This window comes from Ceratotherium simum, chromosome 4 (assembly GCF_057802395.1).
Source record: "Ceratotherium simum simum isolate JZ-2026a chromosome 4, ASM5780239v1, whole genome shotgun sequence".
Lineage (NCBI taxonomy): Eukaryota > Metazoa > Chordata > Mammalia > Perissodactyla > Rhinocerotidae > Ceratotherium > Ceratotherium simum.
This window is the reverse complement of record NC_141903.1, coordinates 42,318,169-42,342,372: the sequence shown is the minus strand read 5'-3', so window position 1 is coordinate 42,342,372 and position 24,204 is coordinate 42,318,169. Positions and strand designations below refer to the sequence as shown.

The 24,204-nt window shown below is 37.2% G+C and overlaps 1 protein-coding gene across 1 annotated transcript in view; it reads right to left on the bottom strand.

The window, feature by feature from the left end:
- Positions 1 to 24,204, bottom strand: part of KIF3A (kinesin family member 3A) — a 57,724-nt gene that overhangs the window by 30,288 nt on the left and 3,232 nt on the right. The window contains exons 3-4 of the mRNA XM_004420212.2: positions 5,229 to 5,373; positions 4,996 to 5,080 (exon numbers count right to left, since the gene is read on the bottom strand). Of these exons, the coding sequence (XP_004420269.1) occupies positions 4,996 to 5,080; positions 5,229 to 5,373 (230 nt within the window). The remainder of the gene's footprint in view (positions 1 to 4,995; positions 5,081 to 5,228; positions 5,374 to 24,204) is intronic.

Genomic DNA, 24,204 nt, shown 5'->3' with positions numbered 1-24,204 from the left:
GTAATCTCATGAGAACTTTTACCAAATCTGAAAGATGTATTTAGGATAGATTTACCTAAAATACAGATAGTGTTAGAAATACAAAATTCACTTTGGTAGGCCCTAGAAGTCATCTCCACAAGTCAACAGAATAAAGTGAAACTGAGGCAGAGGCCTGTGGCTGCCAGTGGGGAGAGCCATTCAACAAGTAGTAAGATCTAGCCAAAGACGACAAACAAAAGTTTAAAAAACAATGCCAGAGACCAAAGTCACAAGGGCAGACACTCCAAATTCCAGGTGTTGATTGTTGATTTTAGATCTAGTTGGGAGGTTTTGAGGTTTTTGGTCTCTTTTATAACAATTTATAAGATATATTTATACATTAGGAAAAATTACCCTTTTTCTGTCATGAGATATAAATTAAGCCCTAATTTTATTAGTAGTAAATGAGTGTGTTGGTTTCTATAAACCAGTGGGTTCCAAACTGTGCTCTGAGAAGCCCTAGAGGCGTCCATGGTGGCACGGAGGGGGCCACTGTGGGAGTCTGGGGGTCTTTAGGCCCAGACAAGTTCTAAAGAGAGCTTCACGTCCATGTATTTTACACACAGTGCTTCCACATCAGGTTTAGTTTGATCAAAGTGTTTAAATGCTTTAAACCTTTTAGCAGGTTTGAAAATTACTGGTCTACATCAACACTTCTCAGAAAATCTATGGTAAAGAACAATGTATATATTTCTAATCTGGGACACTGACATTTCTGAAAAATACAAAAATCATGCACTTGAATGCCATGGTGATGTCAAACTGCTATAAAAGTTTTGAAGCATTTCCTCTCACTTTCTGTGCTCATCTCACGCAGACTGGAAACATTCTTCAAACTGGCATCTGTCTGCAAAGTCTAAGGTTGTTTCCAATCACAACATAATATTTACTTCAAAATTCAATTAGTAAGTGTAGATAAACTGATATTAAAGATGAAGGAATCGAATATGATTCCAAATTTATGAAAGTTTAAAAAATTGGGTGGTAATGCTATCAAAGAATTTTTATCATAAAAACATAGAAATTTAATTTCTATAACAAATACAGTTTATAAGACAAAAACAACGGATCTCAATGCAAGCAGTTACTCCCCTGCCCAGAATGTTTTAGAAATTTGTAGAGGAGTTTCTGGTTCACTTGAGGACACTGTTTGTATTCAGAGGGAGGGGCCAGGGATACTAAACATCCTGAAACCGGTGGGATGCTCTCAACCAATGAAGAATTGTCCTACTCAATTTTGAATGTCCTATCAGATATTCACATGGGTGAAAAAACTACAATTACCTGAGTCTAGACTCTAATTCTATTTTACATATGCAAACAAAGTGCCTTTCCATGGCAATAATAATAATATAGGAATGCAGGAAAACTGAGGAAAGAACTATTTTATTTTGCTCAGAACTCTACCAAGAGCTAGTCGCTATTTTAAAAGACCATGTCATTGACAACAACACCGATCAAGGTGTTTAGATCACCAATACAACATACCTGTAACAGTCTGCATTTGTAGCTGTTGCAGTGATGATGATTACATACACCTCTGACTACTTCATTATGTCATCAAGTTATGGTCACATCTAAGCATTTATATATTGAAATACTAGCATTTTATTTTTAAGTACTTTTAATCCCCTTTATATTACAATTGGGCAGTATACTGATATTTTAAAAATTATATGTACAGATAGATTTTATCACCTATGAATTTTATTTCAGGATAGTCAAAGAGACATTACAAAATGTATGTAATAAAAAAGGGGCATTAGGTCTAATATGGTTGAGAACCATTGACAAGACTGTTTCTAAGAATAAACCTGATCGTTAATTACTGGTACAAAAATGGAAATGCTCTTTCCAAATGATTTTCATTCTAACAATTTGTGCAATAAAACGATCAACTTTCAAAAGGTAAAAGCATATAATTAACAAAGTATCCATCAAAACTACAGACGACAACTAGCAAAAAAGAAACATCTCTACATTCACTATGCACACATTATCACTATAGAATAAGCCTCCATTAAAGTCCAACAAACACAAATAATGCCTAAGCCTGAATATATTGCTTCAAAAGCTCAGTTTATATAGCAAACTTACAAAAGAAAAAAGCTAACATTGATTGAATACTTTATTATGTGTAAGCACTGACTTACACACTTTGTATTAATTTGTTAATGCTGGCAATAATCCTATGAAGTAGATAACTACTATTATTTCCATTTTCATGGCTCACAGAGATTAAGTAACTTGCTCAAGAGATGAGAGGCAGAATTCAAGCTAAGATGGTAGGACCTCAGAAAGACACCCTCTTAGTCCTAGATGACAGCACCATTTACCTGCCACATGACCTTGAGCAAGTCAGGAAATTCCTCTAGGTTTCAGCTTTCACATCAACAAAATTGAACTGCTGGGAAGATTAAATGAAATAAAGTATGTACTACTACCACAAGAACTATTACAACTCAAGAACAAAAAGATAACCCAATTAAAAATGGGCAAAGGATCTGAACAGATATTTCTCCAAAGAAGATACACAAACGGCCAATGAGCATGGGAAAAGATGCTCAACATCATCAGCCATTAGGGAAACGGAAATCAAGCACACAATGAGATATCACTTTACACCCACTAAAATGGCTAAAATAAAAGACAACAACAAGTGTTGGCAAGGATGTGGAGAAATTGGAGACCTCACACATTGCTGATGGGAATGTAAAATGTTACATCCACTATGGAAAACAGTCTGGCAGTTCCTCAAATGGTTAAAAATAGAGTTACCACATGATTCAGCAATTGCACTGATAGATACATAATCAAAAAAATTGAAAGCATATTTTCACACAAAAACTTGTACAAGAATGTTCATAACAGCATTATTCATAATAGACAAACACTAGAAACAACCCAAATGTTCAACGAAAAAGTAATCAGTAAAATGTGGTATATCCATACAATGGATTATCATTCAGCAACAAAAGAAATGAAGTACTGATACATGCTACAACATGGCTGAACCATGAAAAATTACACTAAGTGAAAGAAGCTAGTCACAAAGGACCATATATTGTATTATTCCTTTATATGATATATCCAAAAAGGGCAAATCTATAGAGACAGAAAGTAGATTAGTGGTTGCCTAGGACTGGGGAGAATTGGGGGGGGGGGGTGACAGCTAAGGGTATGGGGTTTCTTTTTGGGGTGATGAAAATGTTTTAAAATTGATTCTGGTGATAGATGCACAACTCTATGAATATATCAAAAGCCATAAACTGTACACTTTGAATGGGTAAATTATATGCTATGTGAATTATATCTCAATAAGGCTGTCAAAAAAAGAGTACTGATTCATGCTACAACATGTATGAACCTTGAAAACATTATACTGTGAGAAAGAAGCCAGACACAAAAGACCATATATATGATTCCATTTATATGAAATGTCCAGAATAGGCAAATCCAGAGAGACAGAAAGTAAATTACTGGTTGCCAGGAAGTGAGGAGAAAGGGGAATGGGGAATGACTCCTAAGGGGCATGGGATTTCTTTTTGGGGTGATGAAAATGTTCTAGAATTAGACAGTAGTAACGGCTGCAGAGCTTTGTGAATATACTAAGAACCCTAAATTGTACACTTTAAAAGTGTGAATATTATCCTATGTGAATTATATCTCAATTTAATAAAATAATGAATGTGAATCAGCTACACGTGTCAGTCAACAGCATAACATACCAAATAACCACTTTTGTGGTTATCTGATATTTATCCACATACTCTCACAGTTCCCTTTTCTAAGATGCACGATGAAAGTCTTTGATGTCGATCTACTACCCAAAAGTATACAAACTAGAATTTCTCAACCAGGAAGTTTGGTTTTTCCTTCAGGTAAAAGAAAGATTAAAAACACGAGCATTTGTGACTGCATTCATTATTAGTCTTAATAGCTATATTTCTGACACATGAAAAATTTCTGACTTAAAATAAATTCTGGAGTACTCTTGGGCATTCATACCAGGGAATGAAAACTCACATTCACATAAAAATCTGTGCGTGAAAGTTCATAATTGCTGTATTCATAATAGGCAAAAATTGTGAACAGCCTCGATGTCCCTCAACAGGGGAATGGTTAAACAAACTATTGTACATGTATATACCATGGAATACTACTCAGCAATAAAATGGAATGAACTATCAATACATACAACGACTTAGATAAATCTCCAGGGACTTACGCCAAGTGAAAAAAGCCAATCTCCAAAAGTTACATATTGTATGGGTATATTTATATAACATTTTTGAAATGACAAAATTTTAGAATTAGAAAGCAGATTAGGGTTTGTCAGGGGTTAGGGATGAGGACAGAGGGGAGTGGTCAGGAGAGAGGTAGATGTGGTATCTTTGTGAGGGAACTGTTTAGTACCTTGATGTGGTAGTGGATATACCAACTTACATATGTTATAAAATAGTATAGAACACAAAGGAGTATGAGAAAAACTGGGGGCATTTGAATAATATCTTTGGATTGTATCAATGTCAATATGCTGGTTGTGATACTGTACAATAGCTTTGTAAAATGTTACCACTGGGGAAAACTGTGTAATGGGTAATCTCTCCATTATTTCTTACAACTGTGTGTGAATCTACACTTAACTCAATAAAAATTTTAATTAAAAAAAAAGTGCTGCTCAATGTATACATTATGCTAATTTTAGAGTAAAAATAAATTATATTTGCTTGTATTTACATAAAGGAACACTGAAAGTGGTTACCTTAAGGTGGGGAGAAATGGGACAGATAGAGTAGGAACAAGACTTTTCAATGCATAAATTTTTACAACATTTTTATGTTTGAACTATGTGATCATATTACATACTCAAAAAATAAGTAAAATATTAAAAGTACCTTTTGTACAAAAAGAACCTTAATTTAGTAAAAATTCTATTGTTTTGGAAAGTACTCCAATTTCAATTATCCTTACCTCTAACCTCTGTGTCTGATCCTTGCCCAAAAGGTCACGAACTTCTTCATTATATATTTCCAAATAAGACACTCGAACCAAAAATCTATGAATAAAATATCATTTTTAAAAACATAAAAAACAGTGAAATATTTATAAGAACAGTTTTAAAATGTGTTTATAAAATTTGTACCTCTATGCCTTTCTTATGTTTGTACTTCTCAATATTAGAATATAAAAGTATTTTCTTTTACCTTGTATCACCCTCTGCTTTTGCAATATGACCAAATATGTGAGCAAATGAATTTGGAATGATTCCTCTAAGTTCAGGAACAGCTCGAACGCCTTCCATGGTAAAAGTTTTGCCTGTTCCAGTTTGTCCATATGCAAAAATAGTTCCTGAAAATGACGAAGAGAATCACTTTTTATAGTCTAATGCTATGGAACAACAGCTCTTAAAATTAATTCCTTTCACACTGTGATGTAATTTCTTCCCTAGATTTAAAATTTATTCTAATACAAATTTCACCTTTATTATCCACAATTACAATATGTACTCTGTGCCACATGAGCAAAGCACTCTTAAAGCATTAGTCAACTTTTAACAAAAAGTACCCCAAAACCTAAATGCAAAACCTTACATTACAGCTAATTATAAGAAATTTCTTGTAATGTGTATATTAATTAACGTGGACGTTAAATTGGCGAAGGTAGTATAATTACAGCAAAAGAATACAGGTTCCCGAGTGGAAAGACCTCAGAGTGAGTCCACATATCTGCCACCTTTTGGGCCCTTGACCTTAGACAAGCACCTACCCAGAAACTGTCTCCTCAATGGTAAAACAGAGAGAAGAATAACTACCCTACATTGATAGTAAGAACCAAATGAAACAATTTACTTCAAGCAACCAACACAAGGTCTGGTATATATAGTACATGTAAGTGGTAGTTTTTTTTCTTCTTAATCTTAAATTCGTTATTTAAAGAAAGAAATTTTTTAAGTGACAGCTGTAAGGAATAAGAGGAGTTAACAAAAAAGGTGACAATACAATTATTACAGGTAATTACAGATACAATTTAAACTTCCTAAATATCTAAAATCATTCATTCAACAAATATTTACCACACACCTGAGCCTGGCGTTGTGCTAGGCAGGACACAGTGACAAAAAACACAAACACGATCCTTAATCTTATGATGTGTGTAATCTTGGGGAGGAGATATTGGTTGAATAATTATAAGCAGGATGAGCGGTGGGAATGAGAAACACAGAGTTCTAGATGGGAGCAAGGGAAATAATCCAGGCAGAACTGATGCAGGAGGAAAGGGGAGAAGGGCAGGGAAGGCATTCCAGAAGAGGTAAAGTTTAAGATACAATCTGAAATATGAGTAATAATTAGATAGGAACAGAGTGAGTAGCAAGAGATGAGAAAGAGAATGGACATTTTGAGGAAATAAAATGAGACCAGAATGGAAGAAACAGAAATGGAAAATGAAGGTGGATGCAGACAGAGCTACAGAAATTGGCAGAGGCCTAATCACATAGGGCCATAAGGCCATGATAAGGCTTTTAGAGCTTATCCTAAAAGCTAAATGAAGCCATAGAATGAGTTTTCAATCAGAGGAGTGAAATCATGTTCACTATGGCTATACTGTGTACTAAGAATTGGAAGAAAGCAAGGGGAGATGTGAAGAAACCAGTTAGAGGGCTGGAGTGGTTAGCCAGGTGACAGATGGTGTTGACAACAGAAGGAAATAAGAAAGGTGGAAGGATTTCAGAGATGTTTGGCCATTAGAATCAACAGGACTTGGGAAATAACTAGCTGTAAGGGGACCAGGGAAAAGAATCGAGGATGACCTTTAAATTTCTGTCTTGAACAAGGGGATGTATGGCTATGCCATGTATTGAGACAGTGAACACCACTAGAATAATGGTTTAAAGGGAAGATCTTGAATTCAGTTGGGAGCATACGGAGCTTTAAGTGCCTATGATACACCTAAACGGATGTGTCAAGCAGGCAGGGGGATGGATGAGATTCATTTGCCAACTAAAGCCACGGGAGTAGATGAGATTTCCTCAGGAGACAGTGTAGAACGAGAAGATAGCCTAGGAAGTGACAGCATGAGTGAAAAAGGCTTCTCAACTACTACCACTCTGTTCCATTAACCTCAAATGTCATCATCATTTTCAAACCTTTGTGAAAATAAATTAATCATAACAGAAGCCATTTTCTACACATGGGAATAAAAAAGTCTTAATTTTTCTAACTTACTAAACATTTCAAAATCTGCCATTAAGAATATAACATTGGTCAGAAACATTCAGTCACGGCGGAGTGAGCTTCCCCCATTGAACTCTCCCCCTCTAAGACACAACAAAAAGGACATTCATATTCCAACAGAAGCTATTCACACAACACAGGGGATGTCTGAGGCACCCAGGCAGCCATATACCCGAGGACAGAGGTGCTGGAATCCCCAGAGGAAGCAGAAAGAGGTAAGAGGAGCTCCTTTCATTCCCCAAAGACTGCGACCCAGAGACTGAGACTGTGCAGCTCTCAGAGGAGGGGGAGGGGCGGCAGGGCAGCTGGCCACATGAAAACTGGCGCTCTCCAAGACCCCTCACAGCCTGAGGGGATCCCCCTATGGAGGAAGTGGCACTGTTATGAGGGTAGTAACAACAAGCTAGCCCCTCAGGAGAGCAGAGAGCGACAGCGAGGCAAGAAACCTCTGCGGCAAGAAACCTCTGAGGTTGCGGAGGCAAAAGTAAGCGCCCCTCCCCCACCTGGCCTGTCCAACTGGCACTTCAGCTCAGCCCTGTCCCCAGAGGCAGCAGCCCCCAGGCCCCACCAGCAGGGGCAGCGTGACCGCCCCACCCCCATAGGCAGCAGCCTCCAGGTGCCCATGCCCCCGCACCACAGGCAGCAGCAGCTCAGGCCCCACCACACCACAGCCCCAGCTGCTCTGGCTGGACCAAGCCACGGCCCCAGCTTCCCCACACCAGGGCCCCAGCTCCTTTGGCTGGACCATGCCACGCCCCCACTCCTCAGCTTGGCCGCCCCCCAGACCCCTAGCTCCAGCAGCTTCAGCCTGGCCTGTGTTCAGGCTCCAGCCGACTTGGCGCCAGCAACTTCAGCCCAGCGCACTCCAGTTCCAGCTTCTTTGGCCCAGCTGCACTCCAGCTCCTCCTCCTTCGGCTCACTGCGCTCTGGTTCTAGCTTCTTTGGCCCAGCACACTCCAGTTCCAGCTTCTTTGGCCCAGCAGCACTCCAGCTCTTTCTTCTTCAGCCCAGCGCACTCCAGTTCCAGTTTCTTTGGCCAGCCGTGCTCCAGCCCCTGCTTCTTTGGCCCAGTGGCACTTCAACTGCAGCTGCTTCAACCCACCATCACCCGAGCCCCAGCTGCTTCGGCCTAGCTGTGCTCCAGTCTCAGCTGTTCCCAACTCCAGCTCTAGCAGTTCCCACGCTTCCCCGCCAGCAGCCTCCACTCAGCCATGCCTCAAATCAGCCAGGGGCTGACGAGAGTGCCCACAGATTGAGGCAGGCCAGAATACACAGCCCTTGACCCCCATCCAGTGGCAGCAAGAGGAAACTGTGACCATATATTTTCACTATGAGGAAAAGTAAGCCAACACCAATAGGCACCATGCAAAAATATATTAAATATCCAGACCAAAAGGAAAATGAGAAGCACCCAGAAGTCAACCCAGAAAGTACAGAAATGTATAACCTTAACGACAGAGAATTAAAAACAGCCATCATAAAAAAGCTTAATGAAATACAAGAAAACACAGACAATTCAATGAAATCAGGAGCTTCTTCAAAAAAGAGATTGAAACTGTAAAAAAAAAAAAAACCAATCAGAAATCTTCGAGATGAAAAACACAATAGAGGAAATAAAGACAAATCTGGAAGCCTTAAGCATCAGAGCTGACAATATGGAGGAAAGACTTAGCAGTACTGAGGAAAGCAATGCAGAAATGCTCCAGATGAAGGAGGAAAGAGAACTAAGACTAAAAAGAAATGAAGAAACTCTCCGAGAAATATCCAACTCAATTCGGAAATCCAACATAAGGATTATAGGTATTCCAGAGGGAGAAGAGAGGGAAAAAGGAGCAGAGAACTTGTTCAAAGAAATAATATCTGAGAAATTCGCAAACCTGGGGAAGAAGCTGGAAATACCAGTGAATGAAATCAACAGATCTCCTAAATACATCAACACGAAAAGACTCTCTCCAAGGCATATAGTAGTAAAGCTGGCAAAAGTCAACTACAAAGAAAAAATATTAAGGGCAGCTAGACAAAAAAAAAAAATAACATAACAAAGGATTTCCTATCAGGCTCTCAGCCGATTTCTCTACAGAAACTTTACAGGCTAGGAGAGAGTGGAATGATATATTCAAAATTCTGAAAGACAAAAACTTTCAGCCAAGAATACTCTATCCAGCAAAAATATCCTTCAGATATGATGGAGAAATAATAACTATCCCAGATAAACAAAAGCTAAGGGAGTTCATTGCCACAAGACCCCCACTACAAGAAGTGTTCAAGAAGGCCCTCATCCCTGAGGGAAAAAAGAGAAAGGGGATTCAAAGTTTTGAACAAGGAGGAAAAGAGGTCAACAAAACCAGAAAAACTGCAGTCCTCTACCACAATAGACTAGCAAATACTTAAATATAAAACCAAAGATAAAGGTAAAGTAAGCACCAAGCATAAATATAAACTCGTCATGTTAAACACGAACTCACAACACAAGAAGGAATAAGATGTGACAACAATAACTCAGAAGGGGAAGAGGAAAGGGATCGAATCGGCTTAGTCTAAGGGAATAAGAGGCCATCAAAAAATGGACTATCACATCCACGAGATTTTTTATACAAACCTCATGGTAACCACTAACCAAAGAATCAGAACAGAATCACACACGATAAAGAAAGAGAAAACTAAGAGAACCCCCATATAGAACTACCAAACTAAATTGGTATTCCGAAACACATGGGACAAGAAACAAAAGAAATGCAAAAGAACAGGAAAAAGATATCGGGCCGGCCCTGTGGCTTGGTGGTTAAGTGCGCGCGCTGTGATGCTAGTGGCCCGGGTTCGGATCCCGGGTGCGCATCGAGGCACCACTTCTCCGTTCATCCTGAGGCCGAGTCCCACATACAGCAACTAGAAGGATGTGCAGCTACGACACACAACTATCCACTGGGGCTTTGGGGGGAAAAAATAAAATAAACAAAATCTTTAAAAAAATAAAAATAAAAATAAAATAAAAAAAAAAAAGAACAGGAAAAAGAGTGATAAAATAACAACAACAAGCTCCCATATATCAATAATTACCCTAAATGTAAATGGACTGAACACTCCAATCAAAAGACACAGAGTGGTGGGATGGAATAAAAAACAAGACCCAACAATATGCTGCCTCCAGGAAACACATCTTAACTCTAAAGACAAACACAGGCTCAGAGTGAAAGGATGGAAGACAATACTCCAAGCTAATGGCAAACAAAAGAAAGCAGGTGTTGCCATACTTAGACAAAGTTGACTTCAAGATAAAACAGGTAATGAGAGACAAAGAGGGGCAATATATAATGATAAAAGGGACACTCCACCAAGAAGACACAGCACTTTTAAATATATATGCACCCAATACAGGAGCACCAAGGTACATAAACCAACTACTAACAAACCTAAAAGGAGATATTAACAACAACACAATAATAGTAGGGGATCTTAACACCCCACTCTCATCAATGGACAGATCATCCAGACAGAAAATAAATAAGGAAATAACGGACCTAAACGAAAATCTAGATGAGATGGACTTAATAGACATATACAGAGCACTCCATCCAAACACAGCAGATTACACATTCTTCTCAAGCACGCACGGAACATTCTCAAGAATATACCATATCTTGGGAAACAAAGCATGCTTATATAAATTTAAGAAGATTGAAATGATAACAAGCATCTTTTCAGACCATAATGCCATAAAGTTAGAAATCAACTGCAAGGAAAAAACCGGGAAAGTGACAAAGCTGTGGAGACTCAACAACATGCTACTAAACAACGAATGGATCATTGATGAAATTATAGGAGAAATCAAAGCATACCTGGAAACAATGAAAATGAAAATACACTGTACCAACTCATATGGGATGCAGCAAAAGCGGTCCCGAGAGGGAAACTCATAGCAATACAGGCCCATCTTAACAAACAAGAAAAAGCCCAAATAAGCAACCTCAAACTATGCCTAACAGAATTAGAAAAAGAAGAACAAACAAAGCCTAAAGTCAGTAGAAGGAGGGCAATAATAAAAATCAGAGCAGAAATAAATGAAATTGAAATTAAAAATAAACAGCAGAAAGGATCAATGAAACAAAGAGCTGGTTCTTTGAGAAGATAAACAAAATTGGCAAACCCTTAGCCAGACTCACCAAGAAAAAGAGAAGGCTCAAATAAATAAAATTAGAAATGAAAAAGGAGAAATTACAACAGATACCACAGAAATACAAAAGATTATAAGAGAATACTATGAAAAACTATATGCCAACAAATTGGACAATCTAGAAGAAATGGATAAATTCCTAGACTCATACAACCTCCCAAAACTGAATCAAGAAGAAATAGAGAACCTGACTAGACCAATCACAAGTAAAGAGATTGAAACAGTAATCAAAAACCTCCCAAAAAATAAAAGTCCAGGACCAGATGGCTTCTCTGGAGAATTTTACCAAACATTCAAAGAAGACTTAATACCTATCCTTCTCAAACTATTCCAAAAAATAGAGGAAGATGGAATACTTCCCAACACATTCTACAAGGCCAACATCATGCTGATACCAAAGCCAGGCAAAGACAATACTAAGAAATACTACAGACCAATATCCCTGATGAACATAGATGCAAAAATCCTGAACAAAATATTGGCAAACCGAATATAGCAATACATTAAAAAGATCATACACCATGATCAAGTGGGATTTATACCAGGGACACAGGGATGGTTCAACATCCACAGATCAATCAATGTGATACACCACATTAACAAAACAAGCAATAAAAACCATATGATCATCTCAATAGATGCAGAGAAGGCTTCTGACAAGATCCAACATCCATTCATGATAAAATACTCTCAAAAAAATGTGTATAGAAGGAAAGTACCTTAACATAATAGAGGCCATATATGACAAACCCACAGCCAACATCATACTCAACAAGGAAAAAGTGAAAGCCATCCCTCTGATAACAAGGACAAGACAAGGTGCCCACTCTCATCACTCTTATTCAACACAGTACTGGAGGTTCTGGCCAGAGCAATTAGGCAAGAAAAAGGAATAAAAGGAATCCAAATAGGCAACAAAGAAGTGAAACTCGCGCTGTTTGCAGATGACATGATCTTATATATAGAAAACCCTAAAGAATCCATTGGAAAACTATTAGAAATAATCAACAACTACAGCCAAGTGGCAGGGTACAAAATCAACTTACAGAAATCAGTTGCATTTCCATATACCAACAATGAACTAACAGAAAGGGAACTCAAGAAGACAATCCCATTACAATTGCAACAAAAAGAATAAAATATCTAGGAGTAAATTTAACCAAGGAAGTGAAAGACGTATACAATGAAAACTATAAGACATTACTGAGTGAAATCAATGATGACATAAAGAAATGGAGAAGTATTCCATGCACTTGGATTGGAAGAATAAACATTGTTAAAATGTCCATACTACCTAAAGTAATCTACAGATTCAGTGCAATCCCAATCAGAATCCCGAGGACATTCTTCACAGAAATAGAACAAAGAATACTAGCATTCATATGGGGCAACAAGAGACCCTGTATAGCTAAAGCAATCCTGAAAAAGAAGAACCAGGCTGGAGGCATCACAATCCCTGACTACAAAACATAACTACAAAGCGACAGGAATTAAAACAGAATGGTACTGGTACAAAAACAGACACACAGATCAATGGAACAGAACTGAAAGTCCAGAAATAAAACCTCATATCTATGGGCAGCTAATCTTTGACAAAGGAGCTAAGGACATACAGTGGAGAAAGGAAAGTCTCTTCAATAAATGGTGCTGGGAAAACTGGACAGCCACTTGCAAAAGAATGAAAGCAGACCATCTTCTTTCACCATACACAAAAATTAACTCAAAATGGATCAAAGACATGAAGGTGAGACCTGAAACTATAAAACTCCTGGAAGAAAATATAGGTAGTACACTACTCGTCATCAGCCATAAAGGGATGTTTTTGAATTCCATGTCTACTCAGACAAGGGAAACAAAAGAAAAGATAAACAAGTGGGACTTCATCAGATTAAAGAGCTTCTACAAGGCAAATGACACCAGGATCAAAATGAATAGGGAAACCACTAGCTGGGAAAAAATATTTGCAAACCATATACCTGAGAAGGGATTCATGTCCATAATATATAAAGAACTCACACAACTGAATAACAAAAAAACCACCCAATCAAAAAATGGAGGAAATGAAGAGACACTTCTCCAAAGAAGACATACAGATGGCCAATAGGCACATGAAAAGATGCTCAACATCACTAATCATCAGGGAAAGGCAAATCAAAACCACACTAAGATATCATCTTACACCCATTAGAATGGCTATAACCACCAAGACAAAAAGCAACAAATGCTGGAGAGGCTGTGGAGAAATGGGAACCCTAATCCACTGCTGGTGGGAATGCAAATTGGTGCAGCCTCTATGGAAAACAGTATGGAGATTCCTCAAAAAATTAAAAATAGAAATACCTTATGATCCAGCTATCCCACTACTGAGGTATCTACCCAACGAACCTGAAAATCAACAATCCAAAGAGGCTTATGCACCCCTATGTTCATCGCAACATTATTCACTATAGCCAAGACACAGAAGCAACCCAAGTGTCCCTCGACTGATGACTGGATAAAGAAGATGTGGTATATATATACCATGGAATACTACTCAGCCATAAAAAAAGACAAAATCGTCCCATTTGCAACAACATGGATGGACCTGGAGGGTATTATGTTAAGTGAAATAAGCCAGAAAGAGAAAGACAAACAGTGCATGATTTCACTCATATGTGGAAGATAAACCAACACACGGACAGATAGAACTGTTTGGTGGTTACCAGGGGCTAGGGGGGTGGGGGATGGGCACAAGGGGTGGAGGGATGCACTTATATGGTGACTGATAAACAATAATGTACAACAAAAATTTCACAATAAAAAAAAAAAAAGAATATAACATTGCGGGGGCCGGCCCCGTGGTGTAGTGGTTAAAGTTCGGTGCACTCTGCTTCAGCCTGGGTTCACAGGTTCGGATCCCAGGCATGGACCTACGCCACTCATCAGCCATGCTGTGGTGGTGACCCACACACAAAATAGAGGAAGAATGGCATGGATGATAGCTCAAGGCTAATCTTCCTCAAGCTAAAAAGGAGGAAGACTGGTAACAGATGTTATCTCAAGGCCAGTCTTCCTCAGCAAAAAAAAAAAAAAAAAAAAGAATATAACATTGCATTCAAAGGAGCTGAAAATATCATGAACTCATAAACTGCATTTTAGAACAGCTATCAGTTACTGATCGTTTGCAATGTGCTAGGCCACGTACTTTACGTGCATCCTTATTTAATTTTCACCCCAACCCTAAGAGCTAGGCACTATTTACATTCCCATAGTTTAGTTGAGGAAACAAAGGCTTAGAGAGGTTGAGGTACTTGCTCAACGTCATGGTAAGCAGTAGAAACAAGACCTGAACACAGTCGATTTGACTCCAGAGTCCATAATTTTTACCAGTATTTAATGGCCAAAAAAAAGTTTTTACTCAAAATTTATTCCTAATGCAATTTCTATGAATGCATTAAACACATGAAGATAATGAATTTAAAAAGGATATTAATCGAATAATTTTAGAGCTGAAAAAGGAAGATGAGGAATCCCCTAGAATAAAAGAATCTTACTTCAGAGATGAGATTCCAAATTTCACATTTTTAAATGTCAAACTTAACAAATCTAATGCTATTGTTTCCTTCAATACGAACTTCTCTAAAAAATTTACTTTTAAAAACTAAAAATGACCTGAAATTTTACCCAGTCTCCTATTTCCTGACTATATATTAAAAATGGTAGAAGGTCCACAAAAAAACCTGCATGCGGATGTTTATTGCAACTTTATTCATAATCGCCAAAACCTGGAAGCAACCAAGATGTCTTTCAGTAGGTGAACAGATAAATAAACGGTGGTACATCCAGACAATGGAATATTATTCAGAGCTAAAAAGATATGAGCTATCAAGCCATGAAAAGACATGGAGAAAACTTAAGTGCATATTACTAAGTGAAAGAAGCCAATCTGAAAAGGCTGCATACCATATGATTACAACTATATGACATTCTGGAAAAGGTGAAACTATGGAGACAGTAAAAAGATCAGTGGTTGCCAGGGTTTAGGGAGGTGGGAGGGATGAAGAGGCAGAGCACAGAATGAAGCTATTCTGTACGATACTACAATGGTAGATAAATCTCATTACATATTTGTCAAAACCTACAGAATGTACAACACCAAGAGTGAAACCTAACGTCAACTATGGAATTTGGATGATAATGATGTGTCAACGGAGGGTCATCAATTCTAACAAAGGTACCACTGTGGTACAGGATGTCGATAGGGGGAGGGCAGTTGTGCATGTCTAGGGACAAGGGATACATGGAAACTCTCTGTACTTTGCTCAGTTTTGCTGTGAACCTAAAACTGCTCTAAAAAGTAAAGTTTATTAATTAAAAAATACGTTTTTAGGGGCCAGCCCGGTGGCGCGGAGGTTAAGTGCGCACACTCCACTTCAGCAGCCCGAGGGTTTGCAGGTTCAGATCCCAGGCGCGCACCGACACACTGCTTGTCAACCCATGCTGTGGCAGCATCCCATATAAAGTAGAGGAAGATGGGCACGGATGTCAGCCCAGGAGCAATCTTCCTCAGCAAAAAGAGGAGGATTGGCATCGGATGTTAGCTCAGGGCTGATCTTCCTCACAAAAAAAAAAAAAAAAACTTTTTTAAATGGTAGAAGGATTATGTACTTGCCACTGAGAATCCAAAAAGTTATAGCTAAACCACATTTGACTACTGCAGAGGAAACTGCATTATATATTATAGCACTCCTAATTTTTTGTCCTTTTTCAAAATGTTTTTGTATTTGTTACTATCAACAATTTTTCAGTCAGCATAATATACTGGAAAATAGGTGAAAAGTCCCTTGATGTTCACATACTACTCTGTATAACATTTATTTTTTAAAATACATAATTCTGTTAATTCAAAATTAAATGAGTGATACTTCTCTTACCAACAAAGTTAGAGTAACAAGGACCAGATTTACCCTCCTGGCTGAAACAAAAAGCAGACAAAATATATGAAACAACAATTTTCAAGACAATGGACATCAGTGAACAAAGGGCTGTGATTACTGAAAGATGGGAAGCCGGTGAGGTGGGCCCTATGATTGCCCAGCTTCCTGTCTTGAGAGAGAATATAAGCTGTGGAGCAGGACAAGGAACCCAAATAGTGGTCAGCAGACTCCCTGAGTTGAGAAGCAGCTGAGAGTCCAGAGAGACCAGTGTAGCTAGAATTTGTGGGACACAGTACCAGAGAGAAGAAAGCTACTCCAGGGATTTGCAGAGGGTCCTCCTCAAGTATTCAGCTGAGGATTAATCAGCACAAGAGTGTGAGGAAACCATCTAAATATGGGAGGAAAATCATCTGAAAGGATTGGAAGGAGAGCCTCCAGCTCTCACACAGGCCAAGAAGAGTATCTGCTGCCACCAGCCAGAATGGAAAACCTCATGAGTCACAGGACATTAGACACAGAATACAAAAGGGTCTTGCATGAGTAGTTTAGTCCTAACTAAAAAATCTTAAAAGAAAGATTTGAAAGAATCAAATTGTTTTCAAGTAACTGCATCCCAGAACAAAGCTCATGAGTATTTAGAGGAATAAAAAAATATACAAGACCCAAGGTAAAATTCACAGTGTCTGGCATCCAACCAAAAATTGCCAAGCTTGCAAAAAAGCAAAATGATATGACTCATAATGAAGAAATCAATCAATGGAAACCAACTCAGAACTGACACAAATGTCAGAATTAACAGACAAGGACATTACAACAGTTACAAAAACTGTATTCTATATGTTAAAATGTTAAGTGGAAAATTTGGATAGAAGTTTGGAAGAACTTGGATGGAAGATATAACAAAGATCCAAATCAAACTTCTAGAGATGAAAACTACAATGTGTGAGATGAAAAATACAATAGACAGGGTTAATGGTAGATTAGACACTGCAGAAGAAAAAAATCAATAAACTTGAAAACACACCAACAGAAACAAAAATGAAACAGAGAAAAAATTTTTTAAAAAACCAGCTTCAAAAAGCTGTGCGACAATTTCAAGCAGCCTAATATACACATCATTTTAGTCCTCCAAAAAGCTGAAAGTGGGGACAGAAAAAATACTTGAAAAAATAATGGCTGCAAGTTTTCCAAACTTGATGAAAACTACAAACCCACAGATTCAAGAAGCTTAATGAACTGTAAGCACAGAAACATAGGAAGAAAAATACACCAAGGCACATCATAATCAAATTGCTCAAAACCAGTGATAAAGAAGAAAATCTAAAAAGCAACCAGAGAAAGAAACACATGCTACATAAAGAACAAAGATAAGATTGAAAGCACATTCTGGTCAGAAAAAAAAATACAAATGAGAAGATAGGAAAGCAATATCTTTCAAGTATTAAAAGAAGAAACTATCAACCTAGAATCCTATACCCAGTGAAAATATCTTTCAAAAACAAAGGCAAAATAAATACTTTTTTAGACTACAAAAGTTGAAAGAATCCACCACCAGCAGACTTGCACCCTAAGAAATGTTAAAGGAGGGGCCGGCCTGGCGGCTTAGCGGTTAAGCGTGCACGCTCCACTACTGGCGGCCCGGGTTCGGATCCCGGGCGCGCACCGACGCACCGCTTCTCCGGCCATGCTGAGGCCGTGTCCCACATACAGCAACTGGAAGGATGTGTAACTATGACATACAACTATCTACTGGGGCTTTGGGGAAAAAAAAAAGGAGGAGGATTGGCAACAGATGTTAGCTCAGAGCCAGTCTTGCTCAGCAAAAAGAGGAGGATTAGCACGGATGTTAGCTCAGGGCTGATCTCCCTCACACACACAAAAAAAGAAATGTTAAAGGAAGTTTTTCAATGCAGAAGGAAAATGATAACTAGATGGAAGTATGGATCTACCTAAAGGAACAAAGAGTACCAGAAATGTAACTACACGGGTAAATAAATACATAAGATTTTTTTCTTATTATTTAAATCTCTTTAAAAGATAACTGATAGTTTGAACAAAAATAATAACAATGTGGTTTGGAGTTTATAACATGTAGAAGTAAGATGTATGACAACAATAGCACAAAGCTTAGGAGAAATGGAAGCATTGTAAAATTTTTATATTATACATATAAAGTGGTATATCACTTGAGGGTAAACTGTGATATACTAAAGATTTATACTATAAACCTTAAAGCAATCCTGAAATAAAACAAAGATGTACTGCCATAAGCCAACAGAGAAGACAGAATGAAATAATCAAAATACTTGATGAATCCAAAAAAAAAAGGCATAAAAAAAGGAAAAGAGGAACAAAGAACAAATGGGACAAAGAGAAAACAAATAGCAAGATGATATTACACCTAACCATATAATCATATTAAATGTAAATTAAGAAGCAGAGATAGCAATACTGGATTAAAAAAACAAGACTAACCATATGCTGTTGTGCAGAAAAGAGCTAACACAGCCAACCTGAGACTGCTATCCTTTGAAAGTCCTGCTTTTAAGGTTGGCCTTTGGCTGGCATCTGGGAATTTGGAATTAGGGAGTGTCCCCACCAATGCCTAACTGATAACAGTGGCTCACAATGCCTAAACTGTTCATATGAACAAGGTGATTTATGCTAAACACGTGCTTTCCTTCTTCTACGAGTCATCTTGGCATGTGCTATGCCGAGGGTGCCCAGTGGAGCAGCCTCCAATAAAAACCCTGGGCACTGAGTCTCTACAGAGCTTCCCTGACAGACAACATTTCACACACACTCAATGCTAGAAAAATTAAGTGCATCCCATGTGCCCACTAGGAGTGGACTCTTGGAAGTCTGTACCTGGTTTCCTCCTGACTTTACCCAAAGAACCTTTTCCCTTTGCTGATTTTTTTTTCCTTCTTTTTTGGTATCCTTTTTACTCTAATAAACCAAAGCCATAAGTACAACTATAATGCTAAGTCCTGCGAGTCCTCCTAGCAATCATCAAACCTGGGGTGATCTTAGTGACCTCCAGTACAACTACTAGAAATGCACTTTCAATATAAAAACACAAATAGGTTAAAAGGATGGAAAAAGATATACGATGTTAACACGAACCAAAAGAAAGCTAGAATTCTATATAATACCAAAGTAGGTTTCAGAGTAAAGAATATCACCAAGAATAAAGAGGGGAATTTCATAATGAAAAAGAGGTTAATTCATCAAGAGGACCTAAAACTCCTAAGCATTTATGCACCTACTCACAGGGTTTCAAAATATATGAAGCAAAAACTGATAGAAATGAAAGGAATAGGCAAATACAAAAATATCGTCAGAGAATTCAATAACCGCCTCTCAATAACTGATAGACCAAGTAGATAATTAAGTACACAGAATATCTGAACAACACTATCAAACAATATAAACTAACAGACATTTATAAAACACACCATCAAACAACAGCAAAATACACATCCTTGTTAAGTATACACAAACATTTAATAATAATAAAACACATTCTGGGCCATAAAACAAGTCTCAATAAATTTTAAAAGATTCAAGTCATACAAAGTATGTTCTCTGACTAAAGAGAATTAAATTAAAAATCAGTATCAGAAAGATCTCTTGAAATTCTCAAAATATTTGGAAACTAACACATTTCTAAATAATCCAGGGATCTAAAAAGAAATCAACAGGGAGTAGAAAGTATTTTGCACTGCATGAAAATGAAAACACAGTATGTCAAAATCTGTAGGATGCCATTAAAGCAGTAATTAAGGAGTTTATAGCATTAAACCTCTACATTAGAAAGGAACAAGTCTCAAAACAATGACCTCAGCTTCCACCTTAAGAAAGTAGCTAAAGAAGAACAAAGTGAGTAGGAGAAAAGAAACAATAAAAATCAAAGCAGAAATCAATGAAATAGAAAATATAAAAATAATAAAAGAAAATCAATAAAACCAAAAGCTGGTTCTTTGAGAAGATCAATAAAATAGATAAACCTCTGGTCAGAGAAAAATTAGGAGAAAAAGAGAAGACACAAATTACCAATATCAGGAATGACAAAAGTTACATCACTACATTCTAACATAAGAATAATAGGAGATTGACATAAACAAGTTTTTGCCAATAAATTTGACAACTTAGATGAAATAGACAAATCCCATGAAAGACAAACTACCAAAGCTCACTAAAGAAAAAATAGGTAGGGCCGGCCCCGTGGCTTAGCAGTTAAGTGCGCGCGCTCCGCTGCTGGTGGCCCGGGTTCGGATCCCACGCACGCACCGAGGAGCTGCTTCTCTGGTCATGCTGAGGCCGTGTCCCACATACAGCAACTAGAAGGATGTGCAACCATGACATACAACTATCTACTGGGGCTTTGGGGGAAAAATAAATAAATAAAATTAAAAAAAAAAAAAAAAAGAAAAAATAGGTAACTTAAATAGCCCTGTATCTATTAAAGAAATTGAATCTGTAGTTAAAAACCATCTCACAGAAAGAAAAACTCCAGGCCCAGTGGGCTTCACTGGTAAACTCTACCAAACATTTAGGGAAGATATAATACTAATTCTAGACAAATTTTTCCAGATAACTAAAAAGGAGGAAATACTTCCCAACTCATTCTATGAAACTAGCATTATCCTGATACCAAAACCAGACAAAAACATTACAAGAAAACTACATACTTACATCCCTCATGAACATAGATGCAAAAAATTTAAACAAAATTTTAGCAAATCAAATCTAACAATACACAAAAGGCTAATACACCATGACAAAGTGGCATGGCTGGTTTCAGATTTAAAAATCAATCGACGTAGGGGCCAGCCCAGCAGCATAGCCATTACGTTTGCGAGTTCTGCCTCAGCAGCCCAGGGTTTGCCGATTCAGATCCTGGGCATGGACCTACTCACTGTTCATCAAGCCATGCTGAGGTGGCATCCCATGTAGAAGAGCTACAACTCTACAACTATGATACACAATACATACTGGTGCTTTGGGGAAAAAAAGGAAAAAGAGGAAGATTGGCAGCAGATGTTCATGCAGGGCGAATCTCTCAAAAAAAAAAAAAACAGGCTTAAAAAAAAAACAAGGAAGCACAACAGTGTGATGTGTTATAAATGAAAAAATGTGAAAAAAAAGATCAATGTCATTGACCATATTAACTAAAAAAAAAAAGATCATTTCACCATGTGCACAAAAAAATCGCATTTAACAAAATCCAGTATACATTCCTGAAAAAAACTCTCAGCAAACTAAGAACAGAGGGGAACTTCCTCAATCTGATAAAGGGTGTCTATGAAAAATCTACAGATAACATCATATTTACTGGTAAAAGGAATGCTTTCTCCCTACATCAGGAACAAGACAAAAATGTCCACTCTCACCACTTCTAGTCAACATTGTACTAGAGGTTCTGGCCAGTGCAATTCAGGTAACAAAAAGACTGGAAAGAAAAAAGTTGTACTATCTTTATTTGCAGACAACATGCTCCTATATGTGAAAAATCCTAGAGAATTTACTATACTAAAAAAAAAAAGCCTACTAGAAATAATAAGCAAGTTTAGCAAGGTTGCAGGATACAAGGTCAATATATGAAATCAACTGTACAACACAAGAGATACCACTACACACTCACTAGGATGTCTATAATCAAAAAGACAAATCAAGTTTTGGCAAAAATGTGGAAAAATTGGAAACCTCACACATTGCTGGTGGGAATGTAAAAATGACGCAGCCACTGTGGAAAACAGTCTGGCGGTTAACCTTTCAACCCAGCAATTCCACTCCAAGGTATATACCTAAGAGAACTGAAAACATATCTTCACACAAAAGCTTGATCAAGAATGTTCATACCAACATTATTCACAATAGCCAAAAAATGGAAATAACCCAAATGTTCATCAACTGATGAATGGATAAACAAAATATAGTATATCCATATGATAGAATATTATTTGGCAATAAAAAAGAATAATGTACTGATACATGCTACAACATGGATGAACACTAAAAACATTATGCTAAGAAAAAAAGCCAGACACAAAAGACTATGTAGTAATACTTTATACGAAACGCCCAGAACCGGCAAACTCACACACATAGAAAGTAAATATGTGGTTGCCAGGGTGGGAGGGAACAGAATTGGGAGTAATTGCCAACAGGTACAGAGTTTCTTTTTGGGGTGATAGAAATATTCTGGAAACAGATAATGGTGATAGTTGCACAACACTGTGAATGTACTAAAATTCCCTGATGCTTACACTGTAAAATGGTTAAAATAGTGAATTTTATGTTATTTGAATTTTATCTCAAAAAATCTATTAAAATAATCGATTGCATTTCTGTATATTAACAATATATAATCCCAAAATGAAATTATAAAAACAATTCCATTCACAACAGCATCAAAAAAGTTCTTAGGAATAAATTTATCAAAAGAATTAAACGACCTATATACTAAAAACTAGAAAATATTGATGAAAGAAATTAAACAAGACATAAATAAATGGAGAGATATATCATGTTCACGGATTGGAAGACTGAATATTGTCTGAATAGCAATTCAACACAATCCCTATCAAAATCCCAGTAGGTTTTTGTGGTGGAACTTGAAAAGGTGATCCTAAAATTTATATGAAAATGCTAAGGAACTAGAAAAGCAAAAACAATTTTGAAAAAGAACAACAGATAGAGAACATATACTACCTAATTTCATAACATATTATAAAGCTACAGTAATCAAAACAGGATAGACGTGGAATAGAATAGACAATCCAAAGAGAAGCCCACACATTTGTGGTCAGTTGATTTTTGACAAAAGCACCAAGTTAATTTAATAGGGAAAGGACAGTCTTCTTAACAAATGGTGCTGGAACAACTAGATATCCATAGGCAAGAAGGAAAAAAAAACCAAACAAACAGAACTTAGACCCTTACCTCACACCATATATAAAAATTAACTCAAAATGGATCACACACCTAAATGCAAGACCTAAAATCTTTACAACTTCTAGATAAAAACATAGGAGAAAATCTTTGTGGTCTTGGGTTTGGCAAAAATTTCTTAGCTATGTCACCAAAAGCATGATAACAAAAGAAAAAACTGATAAACTGGACTTAATCAAAATCCAAAACTTTTTCTCTTCAAAAACCACCACTAAGAAAATGAAAAGACAAGCCAAAGAGGAAATATTATCAAATTGCGTATCTGATCAAGAATTTTAATCCAAAATGTATAAAGAGCACGACTTAATAAGACAAGCAACCAAATTTAAAAATGGGTAAAATATTTTAAGAGATATTTTACCAAAGAAGATATACAAATGGCTAATAAGTACATGAATAGATGCTCATCATTGTTACTCATTAGGGAAATAGAAGTTAAAACAATAAGCTACCATTACAGATCCTCTAGAATGGCTCTAATTAAAAAGACTGATAATCTAAATGTTGGCGAGAATGTAAAGAAACTGGAACCCTCATACCACGCTGGAGGGGAAAAAAAATAGTACAGTCACCACTTTTAAAAACTGTTTGGCAGTTTCCTCAAAAGATCAACATATATTAATCATATGACCCAGCAATTCCACTCCTAGGTATTTACCCAAGAGAAACTTTAAAATATATCTGCACAAATACTTATAAAAGAATGTTCATAGCAGTATTCTTTATAATAGCCAAAAACTGGAACAATCCAGATTTCCATCAAAGATCATAAAAGGTGGTATATTCATAAAATGGAATACAACTCAGCAATAAAAAAGAACTACTGATATATGCAACAACACGGATGACTCTCAAAAACATTATGCTAAGTGAAACAAAACAGATAAGAAAGACGAGATAGTGT